Source organism: Pristiophorus japonicus, chromosome 20, assembly GCF_044704955.1.
Source record: "Pristiophorus japonicus isolate sPriJap1 chromosome 20, sPriJap1.hap1, whole genome shotgun sequence".
Lineage (NCBI taxonomy): Eukaryota > Metazoa > Chordata > Chondrichthyes > Pristiophoridae > Pristiophorus > Pristiophorus japonicus.
The window spans coordinates 39,781,351-39,805,492 of NC_091996.1; the positions used below are offsets into that span (position 1 = coordinate 39,781,351).

Consider the following 24,142-nt stretch of genomic DNA (forward strand, 5'->3'; position numbering starts at 1 on the left):
GTCAATTGCATATTTTTTCTTTTGCAAAACTTCAAAGTGTCATTGCATATTTGACGATAACCTGCTTTGCTTGTAATATTTTCATGATTCTGTTTCCTTTGTATGTCTAGGTTGTCCAGAAATTAACCAACATGATTGGGAAAAACGTGAAGTTGTATGACATGGTTCTCCAGTTCCTGCGCACTCTGTTCCTGCGGACAAGGAACGTCCATTACTGCACTCTGCGGGCAGAACTATTGATGTCTTTGCATGATCTAGATATCAGTGAAATTTGTTCTGTGGATCCTTGCCACAAGGTACAGTAACACTTCGATGTGCATGACACATGCACTTCATATTGGAAATTAGATCTTTCATCCCTTTTGCTTCCATATTGTTTTTTAATGTGAGGGCTGGTGATCGGGAAGCAGATAACAATAACTTTTTGTCTGTGTCTTAACCAATTATTTTAATGCTTTTGAAGTCCAGAACATGTGGATACCTCATATAAAGAGATCTTGGCCGATAAATTCCTCTGGGTGCGATCCCAGCCGTTTTGCAGGGATCGTTCCTTTCAGTGCTGAGCCTGTTGGAGTTTTCATTGACATTGAAAGGGTACCCTCTTTACATGGGGCAAACTGAGCACACCCACCCACGTGGCTGGGCACGTCGGTGCCTACCTGTGGAATTTCAGTTTGCCAGCTGCATGTTTGGTGAACAGTGAAAGTCTATTTGATCACACTACATTATTCATTCACTTTTTTTCAGTTCTTAATGTGGAACTACACAGTGAATATCAAAAGAAATTTGAACTCCACTCAATGAAGACAGATTTTATATTAAAGCCATTTAACCTTTTCTCTATTTACATGCCAAAACTTGTCGCAGTGAAAAGTCTCTTGTGGGCTCTGAGTCTTGAGATCTGCAAGGTTGAGACTATCCCAGGTGGCCAGTGATCGTTCCTGTTGAATTCTTAGACCTTGAAATTACTCTCTTGGGACATTAGATTACAAATGCTTAATATGTTCATGTGAAATTCTTTTTCCTGCTTTAAGGGAGTCAGTTTTAAATGGATTAATGTCTAGGTGCAAAATAGCAAGCAAAACAATTTTATACAAATGTGTTAAGCCATTGTACATTCACATTGCCGCAGTATAACGCCAATGCCTTGGAATTGAAGGGAAACTGATGGTGTTAACAGTGAGGAGGCAGGGAGCCTGACAAACTGGTAATGCTTGTCTACAGTTACTGTGTTCTCCCACCACCTCCACTGCCAAATCCAAGAGGCATCTTTACCTTCAGTAGTTTCAGTGATGTGTCATTGTTTTAAAAATCCTTCAATACACGAGCTACCGACTAGGAAATGATTCTCCACACGGTCTTGTTGCATTAACTATTTGAATACTGGATATACTCTGCAGTTTTATCTTTGAACATCTCTCAAATTATTCCATGTAATTGTCTCATGCTAGATAGTGCGAAGGAAGAACTGGAGATGTTGGCCCAGAAATTCCGACCTCCCGGGTCGGTATGGAGTGTGTACAGACCCGGGAAGGCATCGCAAAAGCCAGTTTTCAGCACACAAATGCGCATGCGCTGAAAAGAGGCTTTTCCAATCCATCTGGAGCCTGACAGATCTTCTGTATCTCGGGAGCGAGGACATTCGCATGGGCAAGATTGTGGGATTTACCCATATCTTGCCCAGCGGATGTGCTCAAAACTCTTGCGCCTGATAAAAGCAAGCGCATAGCCTACTGTTGCAGGCGTAAGTGTTTTAAAATGCACAAAAACATAATAAAATAAAATTTAAAAAACACCGTTTATTGTTAAAAGCCCTCCCCTCTATGGTAAGTTTATTTTAAACCATAATTTAAAAAAACTTTGAACAAAAATCGGAAAAATATATATTTTTTTATCGTACATAAATAACTTTAATTTAAATTAATAAAAATGTGGTGTATTTTTTCTATTTTTTTGTGTTTGTGGGGGGTTTCTCAATCATAATAGTGGGATCTCCAACTTACGGAGTTCCCATTATTATGAATGAGAAAATACTTGGATTGGCTGCCCAGAGCCATGTGACTGCAGCTCCAGCCCTGCGGACGTCCTGACGTGCACACGCTCCGACGGGATCCTTCATGGGCACGGCAGGTTCAGGTAACTGCACATCTTTTTAAACTTTTTTACCCGATCGCCCACGGGAAGCAGCCGGCCAGGATTTCTTTTCTAATATATGAAAGCACCGAATATTTTTAAATTCTGTTTTTATTGCTGTCCTCACAGGTTTGAGTATCAGTGGATAAATGGAACAATATGATTGTTCATAACAAATAAGACTTAAATTTTATTCACTGTTAATATCTTTTCAAACTGTTTTACAATAGATACAATTTAAACAACCATCTTAAAACCAGAAATTGAAAGTAAAAAATGGACTTCTCTGTTTACAGTTTACCTGGTGCCTTGATGCTTGCATTCGAGAGAGATTTGTAGATGCAAAGAGAGCTCGAGAATTGCAGGGTTTCTTGGATGGAGTTAAAAAGGGACAGGAGCAGGTGTTGGGGTGAGTGAGCTCCCAGTGAACAATCCTCTTTTCTTTATATGGGTACAATCTGCTTTATTGTTTTGGAGTAACACTATCTCTTTTCAGTGACCTCTCAATGATCCTTTGCGACCCCTTTGCAATAAATACTCTGGCTCTGAGTACTGTGAAAAATCTGCAGGAGTTGGTCAGCCAGGATGCATTACCCAGAGTAAGTACTTAAGGCTAATTTCTGAAAGCTCGTGCCCTATTTCACCACTGTTTCATTTGAACTTAAAGCTCATAACTCAGCACACAATTCCACCCAGTTAGTTTTCTGAACAGATTTGATCAGGGGAGTGCAATGCTCAAAGTTGACATGCAACTTTTGACATCATTCAGTTTCTGATACAGAACTGTGATCTAAGCTTTGGAATGTTTTCAGTCAATTCTCTCACGAAAGCATAACTTCAGATAATATGAAACCCCAAAGGTTTGGCTTTGGCCAAATTGCAAAATGCAACTGGGCATTATGTAGTGTTCAAGGTATGTCTGGTGTTACTTTTGATTTAATATGTTGGTTATCAGGTGGAATTAACTATTTGAGAAACAAATGTAGAAAAAATGGTAAATAGAATATACATATCTTCGAAGAATGGACGAGACAGCAGGTGTAAAAAGCCTGATGTTATTTTTTCTGACCTTTCCTATCGGCAGTACAGATTACACTCTCCTTGTTGGTGATGGTTTTCTTATATTTAAGCAGAGAATGTACTTTACTATATTTTGTGTGTAAAATACTTCTGCATCCTGTTGTGTGATAAACCATCATCTTTTAAAATTCAACCCTTGGCAAAACTGCAGAATTTGAACATCCTTCTGCTTTCCATTCCTCCTTCCCACCCCACCTCCCCCACCACGCCATTATTTTTGTTTAAATAGTACTAGAACGAGCTTGGTGGGATTCCAGAGCCCGAGCGTGTAATTAACATCCCGTCTGGCAGCAATTTACACAACATACTTAAACAGTGATTTCAGTCCAAATGTGTCAATTCAATCTTCTACTATTGAACTCAGAAATTCATCCAAAGTAGCTGCCCTGTGATAGTGGACACGTGTTTAAATAGTTATTGAAAAACATGAAGTTACTTATCATTCTTTGTAATTATTTGACATTTTAAAAGATGCCTAAGAGTGAGACATCAACAGATAAAATGCAAAAACTGAAAGATAAAAGCCCTGTAAACAAAGTAACCTGATCTTTAAAAAAATATTTATATTTTTTTTAACAGTTGTAACTTTTACTTTCAGTGGGCTCAATTTTCCCCAGTTATCTGCACTGTTTTTTTGGTGTGCGCCATTTTTTTGGCATAAATTAAAATATCCCAAGTTTCCCCAAAGTTTCTGCGCCAGCGTAACTTAGTTAGGTACGAGTTTTTTAGGTTAGTTTTTTTTGCATCCTAATAACCTGATGTCTGCGCCAGTTTTTCACACTTAAGCAAGTTTGGCCAACTTACATTTTTCCTCGGACAGCGTATATGACCTCTTCCAAAAAACCTTCTGGGCACTTAAAAAAAAAACCAGCGCACATTAAAAAATCAGCGCAGAAAGACGCCATTGTTTTTAGGCGCAATTTTGGAGGGAGTCAAAAGGGAGAAAATGGAAGTTTATTGCAATTCTTTAATTTTAGATTTTTTTCAAAGTACCATGCCACCACCGAACGTCTCCTCATCGGGCTCGAGGGTCAGAACGTTGGCCGGCAGAATCGCTCCCTCGCCCGGACACGGGCTCGGAGCTCGGCTTCAAAAGAAGCCCATGGGTGTGGGGTGTGGTGGGCTGGAATCTGAACTGAAGGGATGAGAACCCTTAGACTATACAGCAGCTTCCAAAGATGCGTGTGGGGGTGGGGGGGGGGGGGGGGGTGGGAGGTGGACGTCGAGCTCCGGGTGAGGGAGTGATTCTGCTGGCCGACCCTCGATCCCAGTAAGGAGATGTTCGGTCGGTGGTGGGGTGGTACTTTGAAAAAAATTCAAAGAATTGCATTAGACGTCATTGCCCCAAATGTCTTCATTGAATGCCAAGCTTCCTGTTCTAAGCAAGCCTATTGCGCATGCGCAGACCAGGTTGTGGTCCATTCTAGGGTGTCAACTTTGGGGGGAGAGGGAGAGGAAAGAAGGTTTGAGGGCTTTGCCCTGCTATTTTGAGCTTGCAAAGCTACAATTTTATTATGGAGGCAATATTGACGATGCCATACCTCGTGCAAGGCTTCTGCATGATGGTGCTGCGAACGAGACAATTGATTCAACGTCATCACATGAGGAACCTCCGAGCACGAAGGATGATGGGCAGGAGGCCTTACCCACGTTTGGTATATCGAGACGGGTGTCTGTACCTGTACCTGAATGATGCAGACTGTGTGAGAAGGCTGCGTTTCCAAAAATAAGTTGTAACCAAGATCTGTGAGTTAGTAAAAGCAGACCTACAACCTAGAAGCGTCAGGAGGACTGCTTTGTCAGTTGAAGTAAAGGTTACAGCTGCACTTTCAATCTATGCATCTGGATCATTCCAGGCCATAACTGGGGATGCGTGCGCCATTTCTCAACATGCAACACATATCTGCATTTGGCAGGTGACTGCTGCACTATATGCCCGGAGGAATGACTACATAAAGTTCTCCATGACCGTCCAGCCAATACGTGAAAGGGCTGTAGGCTTCTCCAGGATTGCTGACTTCCCAAAGGTACAGGGCTACATTGATTGTACCCACATCGCCTTGCAAGCACCGTTGCAGGATTCCGAGATATACAGGAACAGAAAAGGCTTCAACTCCGTTAATGTGAAACTCGTCTGTGACGATATGCATCGCATCATGTCAGTTGATGCAAGATACCCTGGGAGCACCCATGATGCGTTCATCCTATGCGAGAGCGCAAAATCTGCCATGTTTCAGCAGCAGCCAGAAGGGCAGAGCTGGCTACTGGGAGACAAAGGGTACGACCTCGCCACCTGACTCACGATGCCCCTACACGTAACCCGGACGGAAGTTGAGCGGAATACAACATGTCGCACATTGCGACACGCAGCATAATAGAGAGGACCATTGGCATCTTGAAACAGCGTTTCCGATGCCTGGACCATTCCAGAGGCTACTTGCTATACTCCCCTGAGATTGTTGGTCTGTTCACTGTTGTATAACTTAGCTATCATGAGGCAGCAGCAGCTGGTAGTAGAAGACCCACCTGCGGTGAGAATGGCTGATGATGAGGAGGAAGACGCAGATGAGGATGAGGACGAGGACGAGGAAGCCATGCAACTACCTGAACCCGGAGCACGATGGCGGAGGAGAGTGGGCCATCATGCCCCTTTAACGATTGCTCGAGCCTTGCACCAGCAGCTCATCCGTGAATGCTTTGCTGCCTGAAGGCTCAGCGACAACTATTCCACATGGACCATGTTTACTGTTCGGATCTGTTCCGTAATGTTGTGTTGTGTTAATGGAACGAATGATGGAAATGATTCTTGTTAATTTCAAAAAATTGTGTTAATAATGCAACAAATAATGGAAATGATTCAGTTATTATTAATTTATATATTTTATTCAAAAGTTTAATATTTGTTTGTACTTAACTTTGATAAAAAAATTATATTAAACTTTAAAGTTTTCAGTTAAGATCACTTACAAACTTTAAGATCACTTACAAAGTTTTAAACTTGTAAATTTATATCACTTACAAAAAACTTTTAATTTGAGAACAGTTACAACAGTAACAACAATAATAATAACAGCAGCAGCAAAGGAAGACTGCACCCATCTCTCCTCCACCTTATTCTAAGACCGCCGCTACACTTAGTCTTGGTGACTCCACTCCTGCCCGCAGGCGGTGTGGCAGCATTTCTCGGGTTGGCACCAAGCTTATTCTTTCGAGCATCTCGGGTAATGCGCACTTCTTGATGGGGGGGCGTGGGCAGGCAGTAATGTGGAAGGCCTGGCTTGGGCCTCTTCAGAGGCTGGTCTGGGGATTGGAGTGGGAGTGACAGTTGATTCTGTCAATGGGCGTGGGGTCTGGGCATGTTCCTTTATTGCAGCTGCTAACTCCAACATTTCCCTCCCTCATGTTCACTGACGTGTTCCCATTTCTCGTGAGAATGTTAATTCTTCTGACAGTCCCGATACCTCATTACCCACCCCACTGATGGTGTCCTGGAGTGATCGGGTAAGGTCAATGCTCTCGGCACTCATTGCCATCATCTGAACCACATCTTTTACATCCTGCACCTCAGGAGAGCGCTGTCGAGCTTTCCTTCCCCTCCTCACCCTGGGAGTTGTTCACTGGGACCTGCAGCCTCAGACTGTGGGGCTCTGGGTGTGCCTCGCTGCATCCCACTGGAATCCGCAGCCTCGGACGGTAGGGCCCTGAGTGTGCCTCGTTGCACCACATCTCTGGGACCTGCAGCCTGGGACGGTGCGAAACCATGGAATGTCCCAACAACACTCGTACCACTCAGGTGCTGGCACCTCAATGGGCAGCACCTGCACCTCCTCCAGGGTGAGTATAACAGTGGAGGCTTCATCCTCCCTCTCCCCCTCGCCCCCATGCTCTTCGCCTGGAAGGTGGGATTGGAAAGTGTTCTCCTCTTCATGCTCGTCCGCTTCTGAATCTTCTTCTGCATCGTCGGGGCTGGCCTCAAGTGCAAAATATAACCGAACAGACAAATGGTTAGCAGCAGAGGAGGGGGCAGGGTGGGTGGCATGAGTAGGTTCACACAGCGCAGACAGCAGGCTCAGTTGAAGGAACACGATGAATGATAGCACATTGCATCATCTGAAGCGTAGCTGACGGAGACATCCCCTTGAACTGAAGCATGGCTAACCCACGCAGTGCTTGACTTTTAGCAAAGCCAGACTCTGGAATTTGCAGGACTTACCCTCTCCCTCAAGTATAGACCCAGCTTGTGCAGTGGGGTTGCTTTTCTCCAGCCAGGTCCCATCAAAGCAGCGACCCTGTCTTCCACGGGTGTCAGTGGGTGCAGATTTGCCGGGCCTCCTCCTGTTCGAGTTCTCTCTCTTTTGTTATGTGCCATCTTCCTCTGCAAAGATGAAAATATAACTTTTTTGAGAGGGTGTCTTTCTGCTGGATGGGACATATACAGATGGTCACATTTACAATTGCAATTCCAGTGAATAAATGAAAATATTACTTGCACTAACTACTTGACCAAGGTCCTGCCACTTCCTTTTGCACTGGCCTCCAGACCTCGGGGTGGTCACCATTGCACAGTAATCTTCTGCAAGTTGGTTCCAGCATTTCTTCATTTCTTTTGGTGTAACTTTTATGTGACCTCTGCTGGTGTCCAGCTCGTGCCATCTGTCCTCAATTACAGTAACTAGTGCCTCCACTTCATCCTGTGAGAAATTCCTGGTCCTTGAGCTGCGTTGCATATTGCAGCTCTGATTTTTCTGCTGAGAATTAAAGTTCTCGCACACAACTGACTCTATAAAAATGGCTGAATGCAGACCGGGAGGTGTACTGGGCATGCGCGCCCATAGCAGTCACATAAAAAACTTCATTTTTTTTTCGCGCATGCGCAGAAATGGGGGCATCGTTTTTTTGGTGCAGATATTAGGCTCCACCCCCTGAAGCTAAAGGACAGCCTGCGTGGCGCCAGTTTCAAAAATTAGAACGGGGAAACATGCAAGTTATTTTTTTGGAGTAGTTGGAGCCAAAAGAACTGGGTGTAACACTTGAAATACGCCAAAAAACGGCATTGGGGAAAATTGAGTCCATTGTGTTGTCAAAAAGTATTCACTGCATTTACCCTAGTAGTCATAACATTAGCTTGTAAAGTAAAATATGTGTTTTTCAGAACCATTTTGTGGCTAATTTATAATATTCCCATTTGTGTAATTTCAGGCACATTTTTATCTCTGATTAAAGAAATTGTGAAGGCTTGTTACTTTTGAGCTCTTTACTGAGCGACCAAAACATTTCCCTAATATTCAAAGTGCTAATTCACAATGGGGATTTTGTTGTGTCTAGGCTCTAAGCTCTGTAATTCCCTTCCTAAACTTCTCCGTCTTTCCTTTAAGACCCTGTTTAAAACCTACCTCTTTGACCAAGTTGTTGCAATGTGCAAACATTCATATTCTTGTTGTTTGCTACAGATAGAGGCTGCATTATTCCATACTGCTTTGTGTTCTTGCAGTATTTGATATGATTTGGTACCATATTATTTTTTTAAAGATGCATGTTTCTCAAAAATCTACTTTTCATTAAATGAAGTTATCTTGAGACTGGTATTACTGAAGACTGGTATTTGTGGCATTCAACAGGACAGTCCAGACCTCCTCCTCCTGCTGCGTATGCTGTCGCTGGGTCAGGGGGCCTGGGATATGATTGACAGCCAGGTGTTCAAGGAGCCAAAAATGGTAAGTTCTGAAACCTAATCCATTGTTTTCTGATATTAGTCACTAATATTCTGCACAGAAACAGATTATTGAAGTTCTTTGTGACTAGCTGACTTGATCTGAAATGACTGCTTTTCTCACATTACATCCTTTTATTGCAATTCATTCATCAAACTTGTCTTGATTATCTTGAATACTTAACATCTCCACAGATGCCTCTAAAAGATTTGAATATTAATGTTCTGAGGTGTGTCTACTCTAGCCTTGGACTGGTACAGAATAAACATTCAATTAATCTGAAGATTAAATGGAGCAGTGTACTGCATAACAGCGAAATTCAAAATATATGAAGATGTATGCATTATAATTTATTTTATAATCGCTCTTTGATTTACTGTAACCCAAAGTGGTTTGATTGGTTAAAATTGTAATACTGGGTCTTATTAATATCATCAAGACTATTCTAAATGAAGAGTTTAAGTCAAACAACCAATTAACAAGCAGATGCTTCACTGCAGTACCAATTCATTGGTTTGTTATCAGTTATGGAAGGTGAGAAAAAGTGTCTGTAGATCAAGGGCAGATATCACTACCTTGTTCTGTATAAATTATCCTACTTATCTGCCCTACCTTTACTGGATCAATGGTAGGTGCTGAAATGCAGTTGCTAAATGATAGTTTAGCGGAGGTCGGGGCGGGCGAGGAGCGGAGGTCGGGACGGGTGAGGTGGGTTGGTCGGATGGGCGAGGAGCGGGGGACGGGTGAGGTTGTGGCGGGTGAGGCCGGGTCGGGCGAGGTCCAGAGATCGGAAGAGGAGAGGACGGACGAGACACGGAGAAGCGAAGTGGTGGAACAGCATGGGCAAGACCACGGGAAGGTGCAGCACGGCCAATAGCGAGGCTGTGAGGCTCACATTGCGTACTATAGGAAGGAAGGAGGACATTAGGAGTATGTTTGAGTCTTTGTGTATGTATTGGCACAGGCAGCGGAACCTGCTCTCCAGTCGTCTTGGACCCCCTTGCCACTGGACCAAGACCTTGCTCCGTCAAGCCTGTGTGGTGGCTGGTGTGCAACGGCCACCCCACGTTAAAACAATTCACGCACAGGCATCTTCCACCATTTAAAATGAGTTCATCAGTCACCTGAGTACTCAATTTTCGAGTGGAAGCAAGTCATCCTCGACCCCGCGGGACTGCCTATGATGATGATGATCAAAAGCAGCTGAAAGGGCATTTCTTGTGATGAACTGTCTAAAATGACCTTGAATGTGGTTTAATTGGGAAAAATATATTTCTATGCACAAGTTGAATTATATTTTACTTGCCATGTGTGTACAACTTGATTATGGTAGCTGTTATTTTTCATTATTTAGCCTCCAGGAAAGAATTGAATGCCTTCCATAGATGAGCAGAAATTAATGGGCTTAATTTCCCCGGTGATTTGCTGTGTTTTTTGAGCAGGCTGCTCTTTTTGGCATAAGTTGAAAAACTAGTTTCCCCGATCAATTTGCACCAGCGTAACTCAGTCAGCTACGATTTTTTTAGGTCAGTTTTTTTTTCATGCAAAGGGGGCGTAACCAGCCACCTGCGCCAATTCTGGCCATTTAGGGAAGTTTGGCCAGCTGAGAGTTACCCCAGTTGTGCTTAGCCCAGCGTATGTGGCCTCTCCAAAAAAAACCTTCTGGAGAGTTAAGGAATCGGCGCAGCAGATGCCCGGACACACTAAAAGAATTGAAAAACAGAGAGAGAGAGAGAGAGCGAGATACACCGATGTCTTTGGTCATATAGCTCTCCATATTTGTAGACAATGAATATATATTTTTAAAAAATAAATGTTCATAGGAAAGGTGATGAGACCCCTCTGGTGCCATCAGTCAAGATCCAGCTTTAGTAAGTCAGGTTGCTGCCATTCAAGTCAGTGCCTCCAACTGATTGACAGCATGCAATTGTTTTCCTTTTTATTATTTTTTAAAATTCTTCATTTCCATTAAACTTCATCTACATTTTAGTAGAGGTAAGATTTCGAAAAGGTGACTGTTCCCTTTTGGTCTGAACATCTATTGATGATAAAAAGCCGATGCTGCAGGTGAATTCCCTTGGGCGGTGTGAACTCAGCAAGTCTGCACAACTGTTTGTAGAGGAAATAGATTTACAAGGCTCAACATCGGAGCCTTGACAATTATTATGTTCAAAACATATTTTTTGTTTTATTGCCGCTAAATATCTGGCACAGATCTGACAGCGTTTTCATCAGAGATTACCATTTTGTTTAATCCTTGCCTTTCTCTGATTGTCCTTCCTAACCCAGTATTACAGGGGAAATCCAGTATAGCATCTCGGTGATTGTTGGCCAGCTAACCGTGAAACCCTGGGAGCCATGGCATCCAAGCCTGACTCTCATCGCCCAGCGTGTACACACAGGCTTCCAGCGGGGTTTGCTGATTGACCCAAACCAAATGACATTTTTTTGCGTGTTTCTTAACTTGGTAACAGGTCAATTGTTGTTCCCGCACTTTTCTGGCTGAGAGTCCACAGCTTTGTGGCACGCCATTTAGTGTATTTTACTTATCACAGTGTAACCTTTATATTGTGACGATAAGGTGCTAAATATCTTCTGCCTCAGTTTGCATTCAGGACAAATAAAAGCCTCAGTAACAGTACAAGATGTTGGTGTCCTCAACAGCAATATGTATAGACTTGGGATAATATTCATTGCCTGTAATTTCTATAATAGTTTCAAATATGAAAATGTATGGGTGGACAAATAACGTGTGTAGAGTCGAAAACAGTCGTATTCATGTTCAAAGAATAAGAAGTTACTTCATAAGTATAATACACTTCTTTCTGTAGGAGATAGAACTGATCACCAGGTTCTTGCCTAATTTGATGGCATTTGTGGTAGATGATCACAGCTTCAATGTGGACCAAAAACTGCCGTCTGAAGAGAAGGCTGCCAACTTGTATCCCACCAACCTCCCAGAACCTTTTATCAAGTATGTCTTTGTTCCGGTGTCAAATTTACCTTTTGAATTTTAGAAATACATTTATTATCTCTGAGAACCGTTGCTGCTTAAAGTATTTCATTGTATTTACAGAGGATTTGGGCAGAATAATGTAGAGAAATTGGATTTAGCTTCTTGGTTCCAAGTTACAGAGTTAACAAAGCATGAAGTTAAATTATGGTTGTTTTCTAGTCACCAAATGACAGTTCAATAAATGGGATTGAAGACACTGGTGGATTCCCTCCCTGACTAGTGAAGGAGGAGAAAATCTCTAGCATGGATTTTCATCTTTAGAAAAAAGTGAGCATTAATACTAATAGTACTTAACATATATAATCCTTACAAATCTCTTGTGAAGTACTGGCCTACATTTTGCTCTCAGTGGCGAAGGAACGGCGCTCACCTCACTGACAGGTGGCCACAGACTTTTCATGGGCTTGTCGGCAGAAATTTCCTCTCGTCCGGCATCTATTCCAGCTCGGCGCCCTCTACAGGGGATCTGTGGCGTCTGTGAGCAGGACAAGAAACAAAGAGGTTCTTCAACCAATCTGATTGAAGCATCCTCACTGAGTCACGCAGAGATTAAACCAGGAAGTATAAAGCAGGAAATATAAATTAGATTTAAATGATGTACAGGAAGCAAAATAAACATTGGAACATACAGATGGGATTAAGGGAGAGAGATAAAAGAGACAAACAAAAGTTATTGTTTAATCTCCAACTCTAATTTTCCTCTGAGTGAATGAGACTCCACACTTGTAAAATTAATTTTTTAGGGCCAGAGAAATTCGTCAGCAGTAATTATCACTTACCACACTGTTTAAAAAATGCACTTCTGAATGCACCAGCCCTAACTATTTCAGTGATTTTTAGTGTGGAACTAGTGGGCAAGTGCAGCAAGTTCATGCCATTGCAGCAATTTCAATGCCTAGTCTATCGGCGAGAGCTGCAACCATCCACCCTATGGAGGAGCACAGTACCTCTGATTGCAACTTCTGAATTTCCGCTTTTAACTGCGCGTGTGCAAATTCCAGAAGTTGCAGTTGCAGTTAGATTTCCTCCACTCGCATCGCAAATTTTGGACCAATATGTGGCCATAGTGTCTGCTAAATAGGGCCCAAGTTTTGGATGGAGTTAGAGCAACTAGTTTAGTTTGGAGTATCTTAGAAATTGCAATTCTCGGCACTTAGTTTGCTCCAGTTCTAGTGAGTTAGTTTAGGTTTGTTTTAGTTCAGGTATTTTTTTTCAAAAGGGGGTGTGTCCAGCCACTTAGGCCTGTTTTGCAAGTTTCAGCAGCGAAAACTTACTCCAAACTAACTTAGAATGGAGTAAGTGTCCACTTTTGTAAGTTCTGAAAAACCTTACCGAGAGTTAAGTTCAGTGCAGGCACAGCCAGACACGGGGGTCGGGGGGGGAGGGGCATTAAACACAAAGGACACATTAACATCACAACGGGGGGAGGGGGGAGGGAAGTTAGAGGATTTTCCAAAGTACTAAACACCTTCACAACAACATTAACGAAGCAAAGTACATTTAAAGCACAAAGCATTAAACGAAGCACAAAAAGTAATAAGCAGTTAATAAAAAATAGAAGGAACTCTGCACTTAAAGCACCAAGACTAAAGTAATAAGCAACCAATCAATAACAAATTAAAAAAAAATAGAAGTCCTACCTTTATGTGAAGGGAAGGTGTTTCTGTCAGCCTCTCCGTGTGTCTCTCTCTGTGTGTCTCTCTCTCTCTGTGTGTGTCTCTCTCTCCGTGTCTCTCTCTTTCTCTCGCCCCCGTGTCTCTCTCTCTCTCTCTCTCTCTCCGTGCCTTTCTCTCTCTCTCTCTCTCTCTCTCCGTGCCTTTCTCTCTCTCTTTCTCTCTCTCTCCGTGCCTTTCTCTCTCTCTCCGTGCCTTTCTCTCTCTCTCTCTCTCCGTGCCTTTCTCTCTCTCCGTGTCTTTCTCTCTCTCTCTCTCTCTCCGTGCCTTTCTCTCTCTCTCTCTCTCTCTCTCTCTCTCTCCGTGTCTTTCTCTCTCTCTCTCTCTGTGTCTTTCTCTCTCTCTCTCTCTCCGTGTCTTTCTCTCTCTCTCTCTCTCTCTGTCTTTCTCTCTCTCTCTCCGTGTCTTTCTCTCTCTCTCTCCGTGTCTTTCTCTCTCTCTCTCTCTCTCTCTCTCTCTCTCTCTCTCTCTCTCTCTCCGTGTCTTTCTCTCTCTCTCTCTCTCCGTGTCTCTCTCTCTCTCTCTCTCTCTCTCTCTCTCTCTCTCTCTCTCCGTGTGTCTCTCTGTTTCTGAAAGTGAGGGGATGCAGGGGTGGAGGGGGAAGGGGCTGAAGAGGAGATGGCGGGGGAGAGAGACTGGACGGAGGCTGAACAAATGATTACTGTAATATGCAGTAACCCCGGACCCTCGCTCCTCCGGCCCCCCAATTGGTATAGGCACCCCTGCTCTCTCCTCCGGCCCACCGATCATTTCGAGTGCCCCCCAACCCACGCTCCTCCATCCCTTCCCATGCTTTTCCCCCACCGATCACCTCCCCGGTCCCCACACCATTCAAAGACAGACTGGGGGAAAAACAATACTGCAGAACTGATTACTAGAATTCAATACTACACTGTATGCTACAGAAACCAGTGAAAATACATTCACCAGTGAAAGGATGCTTCCACAAAAGGAGTAGCCATCATTTTGAAAAGAAAAACACCCCCATGGAAAAACGCCCTGCTGAGCCATTGCGCATGCGCGCACGCTGTAACGCACACGCGCAAAGGTGCTGACTGAAAAACACGCAGGGCCTTTGCCCTGCCCCCCTGCAGTCTGGGATCGACTTGCTCCGCCCCAGGGAGACTCTGCTGCGCCACGCCACGCCACACTCCAGGATGACCGGAGAATTCCCCGGTAGGATTTCGGCGCGCTTTTTATCCCAGACAGGTCACGTAAATCTCGGAGGTGTGCCTTTTTCTCCAGCATCGGAAACCTGGGCCCATTATGAGCACAAGATATACAGAGTTTTGAAAAATTAATTTTTTTTCTGAGACACAGAAGTTGAGAAACTCTGATAAACTATCAGTACTGCAGCTCACGCATGCTGTATTCTAATCAAAATAACTGGATGTCAAACCTAACTTTCAAGTTTCTCCCGTTGCTAGGTTCATTCTGGAGAATCGTGTAGCTTGTGAAATCGCACTATACTACGTACTGCATATTACGAAACAAAGGAACAAGAATGCAATTCTCCGTTTACTACCTTCATTGGGTGAGTACCAGCACTGACAACTGGGCAATTATTTGGGGAAGTTTTTTTTTTTAAATTCCTTAGCTCTACCACACTATTTTGTTAATGATATACAAAATGAATACCTAAAACAATGGATGTTTGATATGTGGGTCCTGATTTGTATCAAGTGCACGTGATTCAGAGAGACAGGGGCCGAGTGTCGACTTGTTATTCTCTCAGTACCCATGCTATTACTGTACTGTAGTAGACTCCCAAATAATTGCTTTTACTTCATCTGCAATGTTCAGAGTTTTAATACTTGGGATGAATTGTGAATTATTATATTTGCAAAGCTTACAAGTAAAGTATAATGGTGGGTGGATGTCCAGTCCAGCTATGGAAAAGCACCCAACAGTAAAATAGGCGCTCTCTTTTCAAAATTGATGTGTCTATAGAGAGCACTTTGAAATAAGAACAGAAAATGCTGGAAATACTCAGCAGGTTCAGCAGCATGTATGGAGAGAGAAGCAGTTAACGTTTCAGGTCAATGAGCTTTCGTCAGAACTGACAGAAGTTGGAGATGTAACTTTTCAAGCAAGTATAAAGGTAGGGAAAGGAGGGGAGGAAAGTATTAAAGGGAAGATCTGTGTTGGGTTGGAAGGCAGGAATGATTAAATGGCAAAAAGGATAATGCTGCAAGGCAAAAGTGGGTGGTAATTGAACAAGTAAATAAACAAAATATGTCTCGAGTGGAGCTGTTAATGGCAACATTAGAACCATTATCAGCACCTGCTATCTGAAATAATGGGAGCATTAGTTATGATCTGAACTTACTGGAATCAGTGTTAAGTCCGGAAGGTTGGAAAGTGCCTAACAGAAAGATGAGGTGCTGTTCCTCGAGCTTCCGTTGAACTTTGTTGGAACAGTGTAGGAGGCCAGGGACAGAGAGGTCAGAATGGCAGGCGATCGGAAGCTCGGTCACGCTTACGGACTGATTGGAGGTGTTCATCAAAGGGATCACCTAATCTGCGTTTGGTCTCCCCAATATACAGGAGACTGCATCATGAGCAGCGAATACAGTATACTAAATTGAAAGAAGTACAAGTAAAGCACAGTTTCACCTGGAAGGAGTGTTTGGGGCCCTAGCCAGTGAGAAGGGAGGTGGTGAAAGGGCAGCTGTTGCATTTCCTGCATTTTCATGGGAAGGGGAATGGATGTTGTGGGTAATGTGAGTGGACCATGGTATCATGGAGAGAACAGTCCCTTCGGAATGCTGAAAGGGGATGGGAGGGGAAGATGTGTTTGCTGGAGGCATCACGCTGGAGATGATGGAGGATGATCCGTTGAATGTGGAGGCTGCCTGGGTGGAAGGTGAGGACAAGGGGTTCCCCATTGTGGTTCTGGAAGTACGGGGATATGGTTCAGGCAGAGGTGTGGGCAAAGAGTATTTTGAGCTGTATAACATCGAGTTGAAGTACAGGTGGGAGAAACTTGAGGCGACGAGCTAACACCGTCATACAACATGATTTTCTCCCGGTATAGCACATTGGTACCAAAATATGCTTAATGGCAACACTGGTGCTGTATATTTTTCTGTGTTACCTTTCAGAGTATGTTTGCACATTATTTTAATGGAGCTGTAGCAATTACATAATATGGTAGAATTCTTTATTAAGATGGAGCGTGACACATTTAATTCAGAGACTCGGGTCCTGAACTTGGGGAAAGGTAACTTCGATGGTATGAGACGTGAATTGGCTAGAATAGACTGGCGAGTGATAATTAAAGGGTTGACGGTGGATAGGCAATGGCAAACATTTAAAGATCATATGGATGAACTTCAACAATTGTACATCCCTGTCTGGAGTAAAAATAAAACGGTGGAAGGTGGCTCAACCGTGGCTAACAAGGGAAATTAAGGATAGTGTTAAATCCAAGGGAGAGGCATGTAAATTGGCCAGAAAAAGCAGCAAACCTGAGGACTGGGAGAATTTTGTAATACAGTAGAGGAGGACAAAGGGTTTAATTAGGAGGGGGAAAATAGAGTATGAGAGGAAGCTTGCTGGGAACATAAAAACTGACTGCAAAAGCTTCTATAGATATGTGAAGAGAAAAAGATTAGTGAAAACAAATGTAGGTCCCTTGCAGTCAGATTCAGGTAAATTTATAATGAGGAACAAAGAAATGGCGGACCAGTTAAACAAATACTTTGGTTCTGTTTTCACGAAGGAAGACACAAATAACCTTCCAGAAATACTAGGGGACCGAGGGTCTAGTGAGAAGGAGGAAATGAAGGATATCCTTATAAAGCGGGAAGTTGTGTTAGGGAAATTGATGGGATTGAAGGCTGATAAATCCCCAGGGCCTGATAGTCTGCATCCCAGAGTACTTAAGGAAGTAGACATAGAAATAGTGGATGCATTGGTGATCATTTTCAAACAGTCTATCGACTCTGGATCGGTTTCTATGGACTGGAGGGTAGCTAATGTAACATCACTTTTTAAAAAAGGAGGGAGAGAGAAAACGGGTAATTATAGACCGGTTAGCCTGACATCAGTGGTGGGGAAAATGTTGGAATCAATTATTAAAGATGAAATAGCACGCATTTGGAAAGCAGTGACAGGATCGGTCCAAGTCAGCATAGATTTATGAAAGGGAAATAATGCTTGACAAATCTACTGGAATTTTTTGAGGATGTAACTAGCAGAGTGGATAAGGGAGAACCATTGAATGTGGTGTATTTGGACTTTCAAAAGGCTTTTGACAAGGTCCCACACAAGAGATTGGTGTGCAAAATCAAAGCATATGGTATTGGGGGTAATGTACTGACGTGGATAGAGAACTAGTTGGCAGACAGGAAGCAGAGAGTCGGGATAAACGGGTCCTTTTCAGAATGGCAGGCAGTGACTAGTGGGGTGCCGCAGGGCTCAGTGCTGGGACCCCAGTTCTTTACAATATACATGAATGATTTAGATGAAAGAATTGAGTGTAATATCTCCAAGTTTGCAGATGACACTAAACTGGGTGACAGTGTGAGCTGTGAGGAGGTCGCTAAAAGGCTGCAGGGTGACTTGGACAGGTTAGGTGAGTGGGCAAATGCGTGGCAGATGCCATATAATATGGATAAATGTGAGGTTATCCACTTTGGTGGCAAAAACACGAAGGCAGAATATTATCTGAATGGCGACAGATTAGGAAAGGAGGAGGTGCAGCGAGACCTGGGTGTCATGGTTCGTCAGTCATTGAAAGTTGGCATGCAGGTACAGCAGGCGGTGAAAGCGGCAAATGGTATGTTGGCCTTCATAGCTAGGGAATTTGAGTATAGGAGCAGGGAGGTCTTACTGCAGTTGTACAGGGCCTCACCTGGAATATTGTGTTTAGTTTTGCTCTCCTAATCTGAGGAAGGACGTTCTTGCTATTGAGGGAGTGCAGCGAAGGTTCACCAGACTGATTCAGGGGATGGCGGGACTGACATATGAGGAGAGACTGGATCACCTGGGCCTTTATATACGAGTTTAGAAGGATGAGAGTGGATCTCAGAAACTTAAGATTCTGACGGGACTGGACAGGTTAGATGCGGGAAGAGTGTTCCCGATGATGGGGAAGTCCAGAACCCGGGGACACAGTCTTGGGACAAGGGGTAGGCCATTTAGGACTGAGATGAGGAGAAACATCTTCACTCAGAGTTGTTAACCTATAGAATTCTCTACCGCAACGAGTTGTTGATGCCAGTTCATTGGATATATTCAAGAGGGAGTTAGATATTGCTCTTACGGCTAAAGGGATCAAGGGATATGGAGAGAAAACAGGAAAGGGGTACTGAGGGAATGATCAGCCATGATCTTATCGAATGGTGGTGCAGACTCGAGCGGCCGAATGGCCTACTCCTGCACCTATTTTCTATGTTTCAAAATCCATTGGGAACACTGATATCCCTCTAAAAGAACACATCTGTTCACAGTACATTTATTTTGTGCAGCAGTAACATTGTACATGCGGCAGTAATTCATCTGTATACATGCTAATTTGTGCACAGACAATTAAGAACGATGGGGGAAAATTTCTGCTGTGTGCTAGGTTTAGCAAAATCATAGAACTGTTCTTTATGAAACTACATCTTTATATGCTGCACTTGGCACGCAGAAGCAATATTTTCCCAGTGTAATTAATTCATGAGAAATTTATATGCACACAGATTAGCAGTCATCTAAAATAGCGGATAAAATAAATCATGGTTTCAGTGCATTGCATGATATGCATTTCCTATATAGATAGTTTATCTGTACCATGCTGTGATGCTCATGCCTGCTGCTGCACACATGTCTCATTAGAGTTTCAACAAGTTCCAGAAGCTGCACAGCCCCATGACTATACCCAGCATCACAATTCTACTCTGAACCAAATTTGCTGAATCCAGATTTTCCCTGGACAAAGTGACTGGAGATCTATTAGTGATGTTAAAGTCTCAGTAATAGAGATGAACATGCAGAATGGAGTCTTTAGATACAATGCAGGGACAGAAATGGCATAGAAATATATTGGGAACGGAAGGATATTTTAATGGTGGATATGGTTACCCTATTCCCAGTTTTTTTAAAGGTGCTGACTCGTACTGCAGTACAGTTCCACTGGCACCATCGAGCACCATGACCAGTTTCTGTTCCTCATGTATGAGCTGCGACAGTAAATCTTGGCAGGCTATTGAACCATGAAGGACCTCGCCACCAACCTGCTCTCATCCAGTGTCCATACTTGCACACTTTTCCAAGGCGGACACTGGATGTTGCTCAAGGGTGGAAATCTGGCTGATTTTTTTTTTTTTGTCCCTCATCCATATCTCAGGAACTGGCGCCAATTTGAACAGCCCAACCATTGGCCAAGGTGAGACCAGGAATTCAACCTGTGATCATCCAGACCCTGTGGCTTTGTGCTATATTGGCGAGTGCCTTTACACATTGCAAGACCTCAAAAGATTTTTTAAACTTTTTAATTGTGAGAGCTTGTGTTAAAGTTGATTTTTAAAGTATAATTTGTGCTATCCTTATTTTCAAGTATTAACAGGATTAAGTTTGTATCTTAGTAAACTCAAATCTAAGGGAAAGGGATGGGAGTTTTTAACTTTCTAATTTGAATTTATTAGGCGACTTGCATTCACCAATGAATTGGACAGCAAAGCCAGACTTGCTGTAGCTTTGCAACACGAGTGTAAATGTTGATGTGACAATTTCCATTATTCACAGGAAGGAAGGTGGATCATGAAACTTGCACTGTCATTGTCTAAATTCATATCAGAGCTCATGGAATTATTATAATTTAGAATTTTTGATGACTTTTAAAACAAAAATTAGAGTCATTGGTATTTTGTGTATGTAGATTCTCGTTTCTTCCTGACTTTGAAAATGCTGCATTTAAAAAAAAAAAAAAAAAAAATTCCAGTGTGAATCAAAATGGTCCTTTGTATTTCTTTGCAGTGGAAACCTATAATGATATGGCGTTTAGTGATATTTTCTTGCACCTATTCACCAGCCACTTAACATTATTGATGGAGGAATTTGCTACAGAGGAGTTCTGTACTGCACTATTTGATGGTTTTGTCCTTACAACATTCTCCAGGTAAAAAAATGAACATCCGGTCCCTGTATTGAATGCATTGTAAGAAGGGCTGTAGCTATGAATGAATGTTTAAGGATATTTAATGAGGTGAACAATTAGCTCAAGTTTGTATTCTGGTAAATGCGCAAATAGATCTCACGTTCTGAAACTGAATCCATTCAGGACTCCTGTGTTCAATTTCAGTGTGTTCCAGGAGTGAGGTGAGAAAAGATTTGTGTGGTTCAGGTTTCTGAACCAGATGTTCTTGGCAAGCTTGGTATTAACCAAGTGTTTGAATACAATCTAGTGACTAAAAATCAACACTGCTCAACCCTTATTTTTCACCGCCTGTCTAATTTAGATAGTTCAACCATTTTGTCCTATTGTAAAGTTAACTCTGTATTTTGACTTGTAGCTAACAATATGCTGGAACAGTTATATTAGTAGCTGTGCAGATCGATTCAAGTCTGTGAAATGTAAAACATTCTTGGAATGAATTTGTGATAGCAGTTTTTATCTTCTAAGAATGTAGGTGTTATTTGGTAAAATATGAGCTTATTAGAAAGTAAACTTTTAACACATATTCCTCTTCTAGCCAGCCAGATTGGTGCTGTTTTATTAACCTACCCACCTGTTAGGCATTTGGCTTTTTACACTAGATATTTTCCTGGGGTTCAGCATCACCAGTGATTTCAATAAGAGGACCTCAAGTCCCCCATGAACCAGAAAGTGCCTTTACCTGCCCAATATCCAGGTAAATGTAGCGAGACGAATCGAGAAACTGGGTCACTATATTTCTGGTGATATTTTGAATTTTTATCAATGAACTAAATAAGGAGAGATAACTGGTAAAGTAAAAACAAAAATGGCCGATAGTACAATAAAATGTAATTTAATCCAAGGATGCTGATGTGACAGTAAACAGGTTCTGCTTCTGTACTTTTTGTCAGCAACTTGGGTTAAGCAGCAGTACTTTTTTTGAAGTTCTCTTGTACAAATGGTGTTCAGCGTCAGGTCATCCAAACAATTGGATTGCTGTACACAATCCTTCAGGAAAAAGAATCTTGCATTGATATAGTGCTTCTCATGACCCCAGGATGCCCCAAAGTGCTTTACAGCCCATGAAGTATTTCTGAAGTGTAGTCACTGTTGTAATGTAGGGAAACGCGGCAGCCAGTTTGCACACAGCAAGCTCCCACAAACAGCAGAAATAATTAACAGATGTGATGTTGATTTTTAGGTAATACAGATCCATGCTTCTTGAAATGGCAACACCACTTTTCATTTTCCATTTCTCTTTAATGATAATGTCCTGATTCACGTTCTATTACAGTAAAGAAAATGTTCACAGACATATCCTTCGTCTGCTGCTACATCTTCACCATAAAGTGATCCCTTCAAAAATGGCTTCACTACAGAAGACACTGGAACCTACCAAACAGGTGAGGTGCCCGTTTCTATAAAGGTTAGAAGTGTGATGCAAGGAGGGGATATTGGAGGGGAGTGGACATGAGATAAGATCAGTACTATGAATAAATAGTATTTTTTTCAGTTAATTATACAAGGAGCATTAATATCTAAGCATGAGCAAGATATTCAAGCAAGTTTAACGTCTGACTGCTCAAGTCTAACCAAGCTTGGCTAGGTTAACTTTGGGACAAATGTTGATTGGATTGTAATAGCTGGTGCTGTCATTTTTCAGTGCCATAAGACAGCCAAATCTGTTACTAAAGGGAAGGTGCTGTGTAAATGTGTATACGTCACAGGTTTATGGCCAGGCTGGTAGGCTTGTGAAGTTTGAAAGAGAATGCAAATTTAAATGAGTGGAAAAAGATGTCCTTACTCAGACTGATAAATGCTTGGAATCAGCTACCTGATAGGGTGGTAGAGACAAAAACATTCAAATTGCTATTGGAACCTGACTTGGGATAGTTTAGTACCAGAGGATGAGTTTCAAAAGGGGACGTGATAGACCTTGTGTTCAGAAAAAAAATTAATATTTGGCTTGACACTTACATGACTATTCCATTTTAACTTTGTGCACAGAGCGCGGAAGCAGTGAAGGACTTGTATACACAACTTGCTGAAAAGATAGAAAGCCTTAAACAGAGCCCTGTGCAAACAGCGGACACCCCGCCACTGGAACTGCCATTGCGGACTGTCTCTACACCAGCTGCCATCTGATAGATCCAGCTTACTACTTGGATTGAAGCATTATTGTGCGTTAGAGATTGACCAAATGTGTTTGCTGTTTGAAGGTGAATCACGAAGCACAGTAACTGCATACTTTTCAGTTATGTCAACCCTTATGCGTATTCATAAAATAGCAGTCCTGCATAGTACACTCGATTGCTAAAATTTATGTTCTTCCCGTTTGTCACAAAATAAATTGAAATGAACTGTTCCATTGGGCTGCAGCATTACATGTTGGGCACATAGCTGTGCGATACGCTGCAGATTAATACTTACAGTAGCAAAACTGCCAAAGTACAAATAACAAACTTCAAAGAACTATAGCTGAATTACTGAAGGTTATTATCACTGCAATTCTCTTTTGATGCAAGTTGCAACTGTTTTTACTATTAATGACATTGTCTCTCCATTACAAATACTATTTGGTTTATCCTGCTAGGAGTTAGCAGCCCAGAGGAGTAGTTCATTTGCTGACCAGAGGACGGTTCGGAAACTGCACAGATTCAAGATCTTAGATCTTTTAAAACATTGTTTTAACAAAGGATCGTTCAGTTATTTTGTTTTACTGGTACAGTAACAGGAGTCACTTTCAGGATCGGAGCAGTAAAGCGAGAAACATTGTGTGCTGTACTGCATTACATGGACCCAATGGTTTACAAACAATAGAATGTTTAACAAATGATTGTAAATGTATTTGTTTCAACATGATCAGCTCAAAAAAGTGTGTCCCAATCTTTCAATTCTTATTTAACAAAGCAACAAAAAGATAGGGGCTAAAAACTTTGTATTACTTTTTAAAAAAAAAATAAAGTTTAAATATTGGCATTCTGATGTTGTTTGCACATTACTTGGAAAATATGGTTCTCATCCACAACGTGGTTAATCACATTGGTTTGGAAGTGGTTTTTTTTTATAATTGTACGTTCACCAAAGCCCCTGTTCGATCCCTCACTGTCACCGTACTACTGCAAAGGCAGGATGGTGAGTCGTGTTGTGCCTGGAAGGGGTATGCGCCTGGAGGGTGGAACGCGGACGGTCAGGTTTTCCTTCTCCCTGCTTAGATGAAGAGTTCCACTCCGTGATCGTGCAGCTATTAATATGTCGACAGTGAAAGAAAGTTACAATGGAGCCAGCGTTGTCCTGTTAACTAGTATTGTTGATGTAGAAACAATTAGGGGAATGGGATATCGGGATATTTTTGTCGCCTGTGCTGTGAGGTTTAGTAGCGGAAGAGAAACAATCCCATATG

At 42.4% G+C, this 24,142-nt stretch overlaps 1 protein-coding gene across 1 annotated transcript in view; it reads left to right on the forward strand.

Moving 5' to 3' along the window:
* The window catches only part of nelfb (negative elongation factor complex member B), a 31,552-nt gene extending 7,840 nt beyond the window's left edge, over positions 1–23,712 (forward strand). The window contains exons 5-13 of the mRNA XM_070862793.1: positions 111–296; positions 2,430–2,542; positions 2,630–2,732; positions 8,832–8,927; positions 11,756–11,898; positions 15,041–15,147; positions 20,580–20,721; positions 22,034–22,142; positions 22,747–23,712. Of these exons, the coding sequence (XP_070718894.1) occupies positions 111–296; positions 2,430–2,542; positions 2,630–2,732; positions 8,832–8,927; positions 11,756–11,898; positions 15,041–15,147; positions 20,580–20,721; positions 22,034–22,142; positions 22,747–22,884 (1,137 nt within the window). The 3' untranslated portion in view covers positions 22,885–23,712. The remainder of the gene's footprint in view (positions 1–110; positions 297–2,429; positions 2,543–2,629; positions 2,733–8,831; positions 8,928–11,755; positions 11,899–15,040; positions 15,148–20,579; positions 20,722–22,033; positions 22,143–22,746) is intronic.
* Positions 23,713–24,142: the final 430 nt, after the last annotated feature.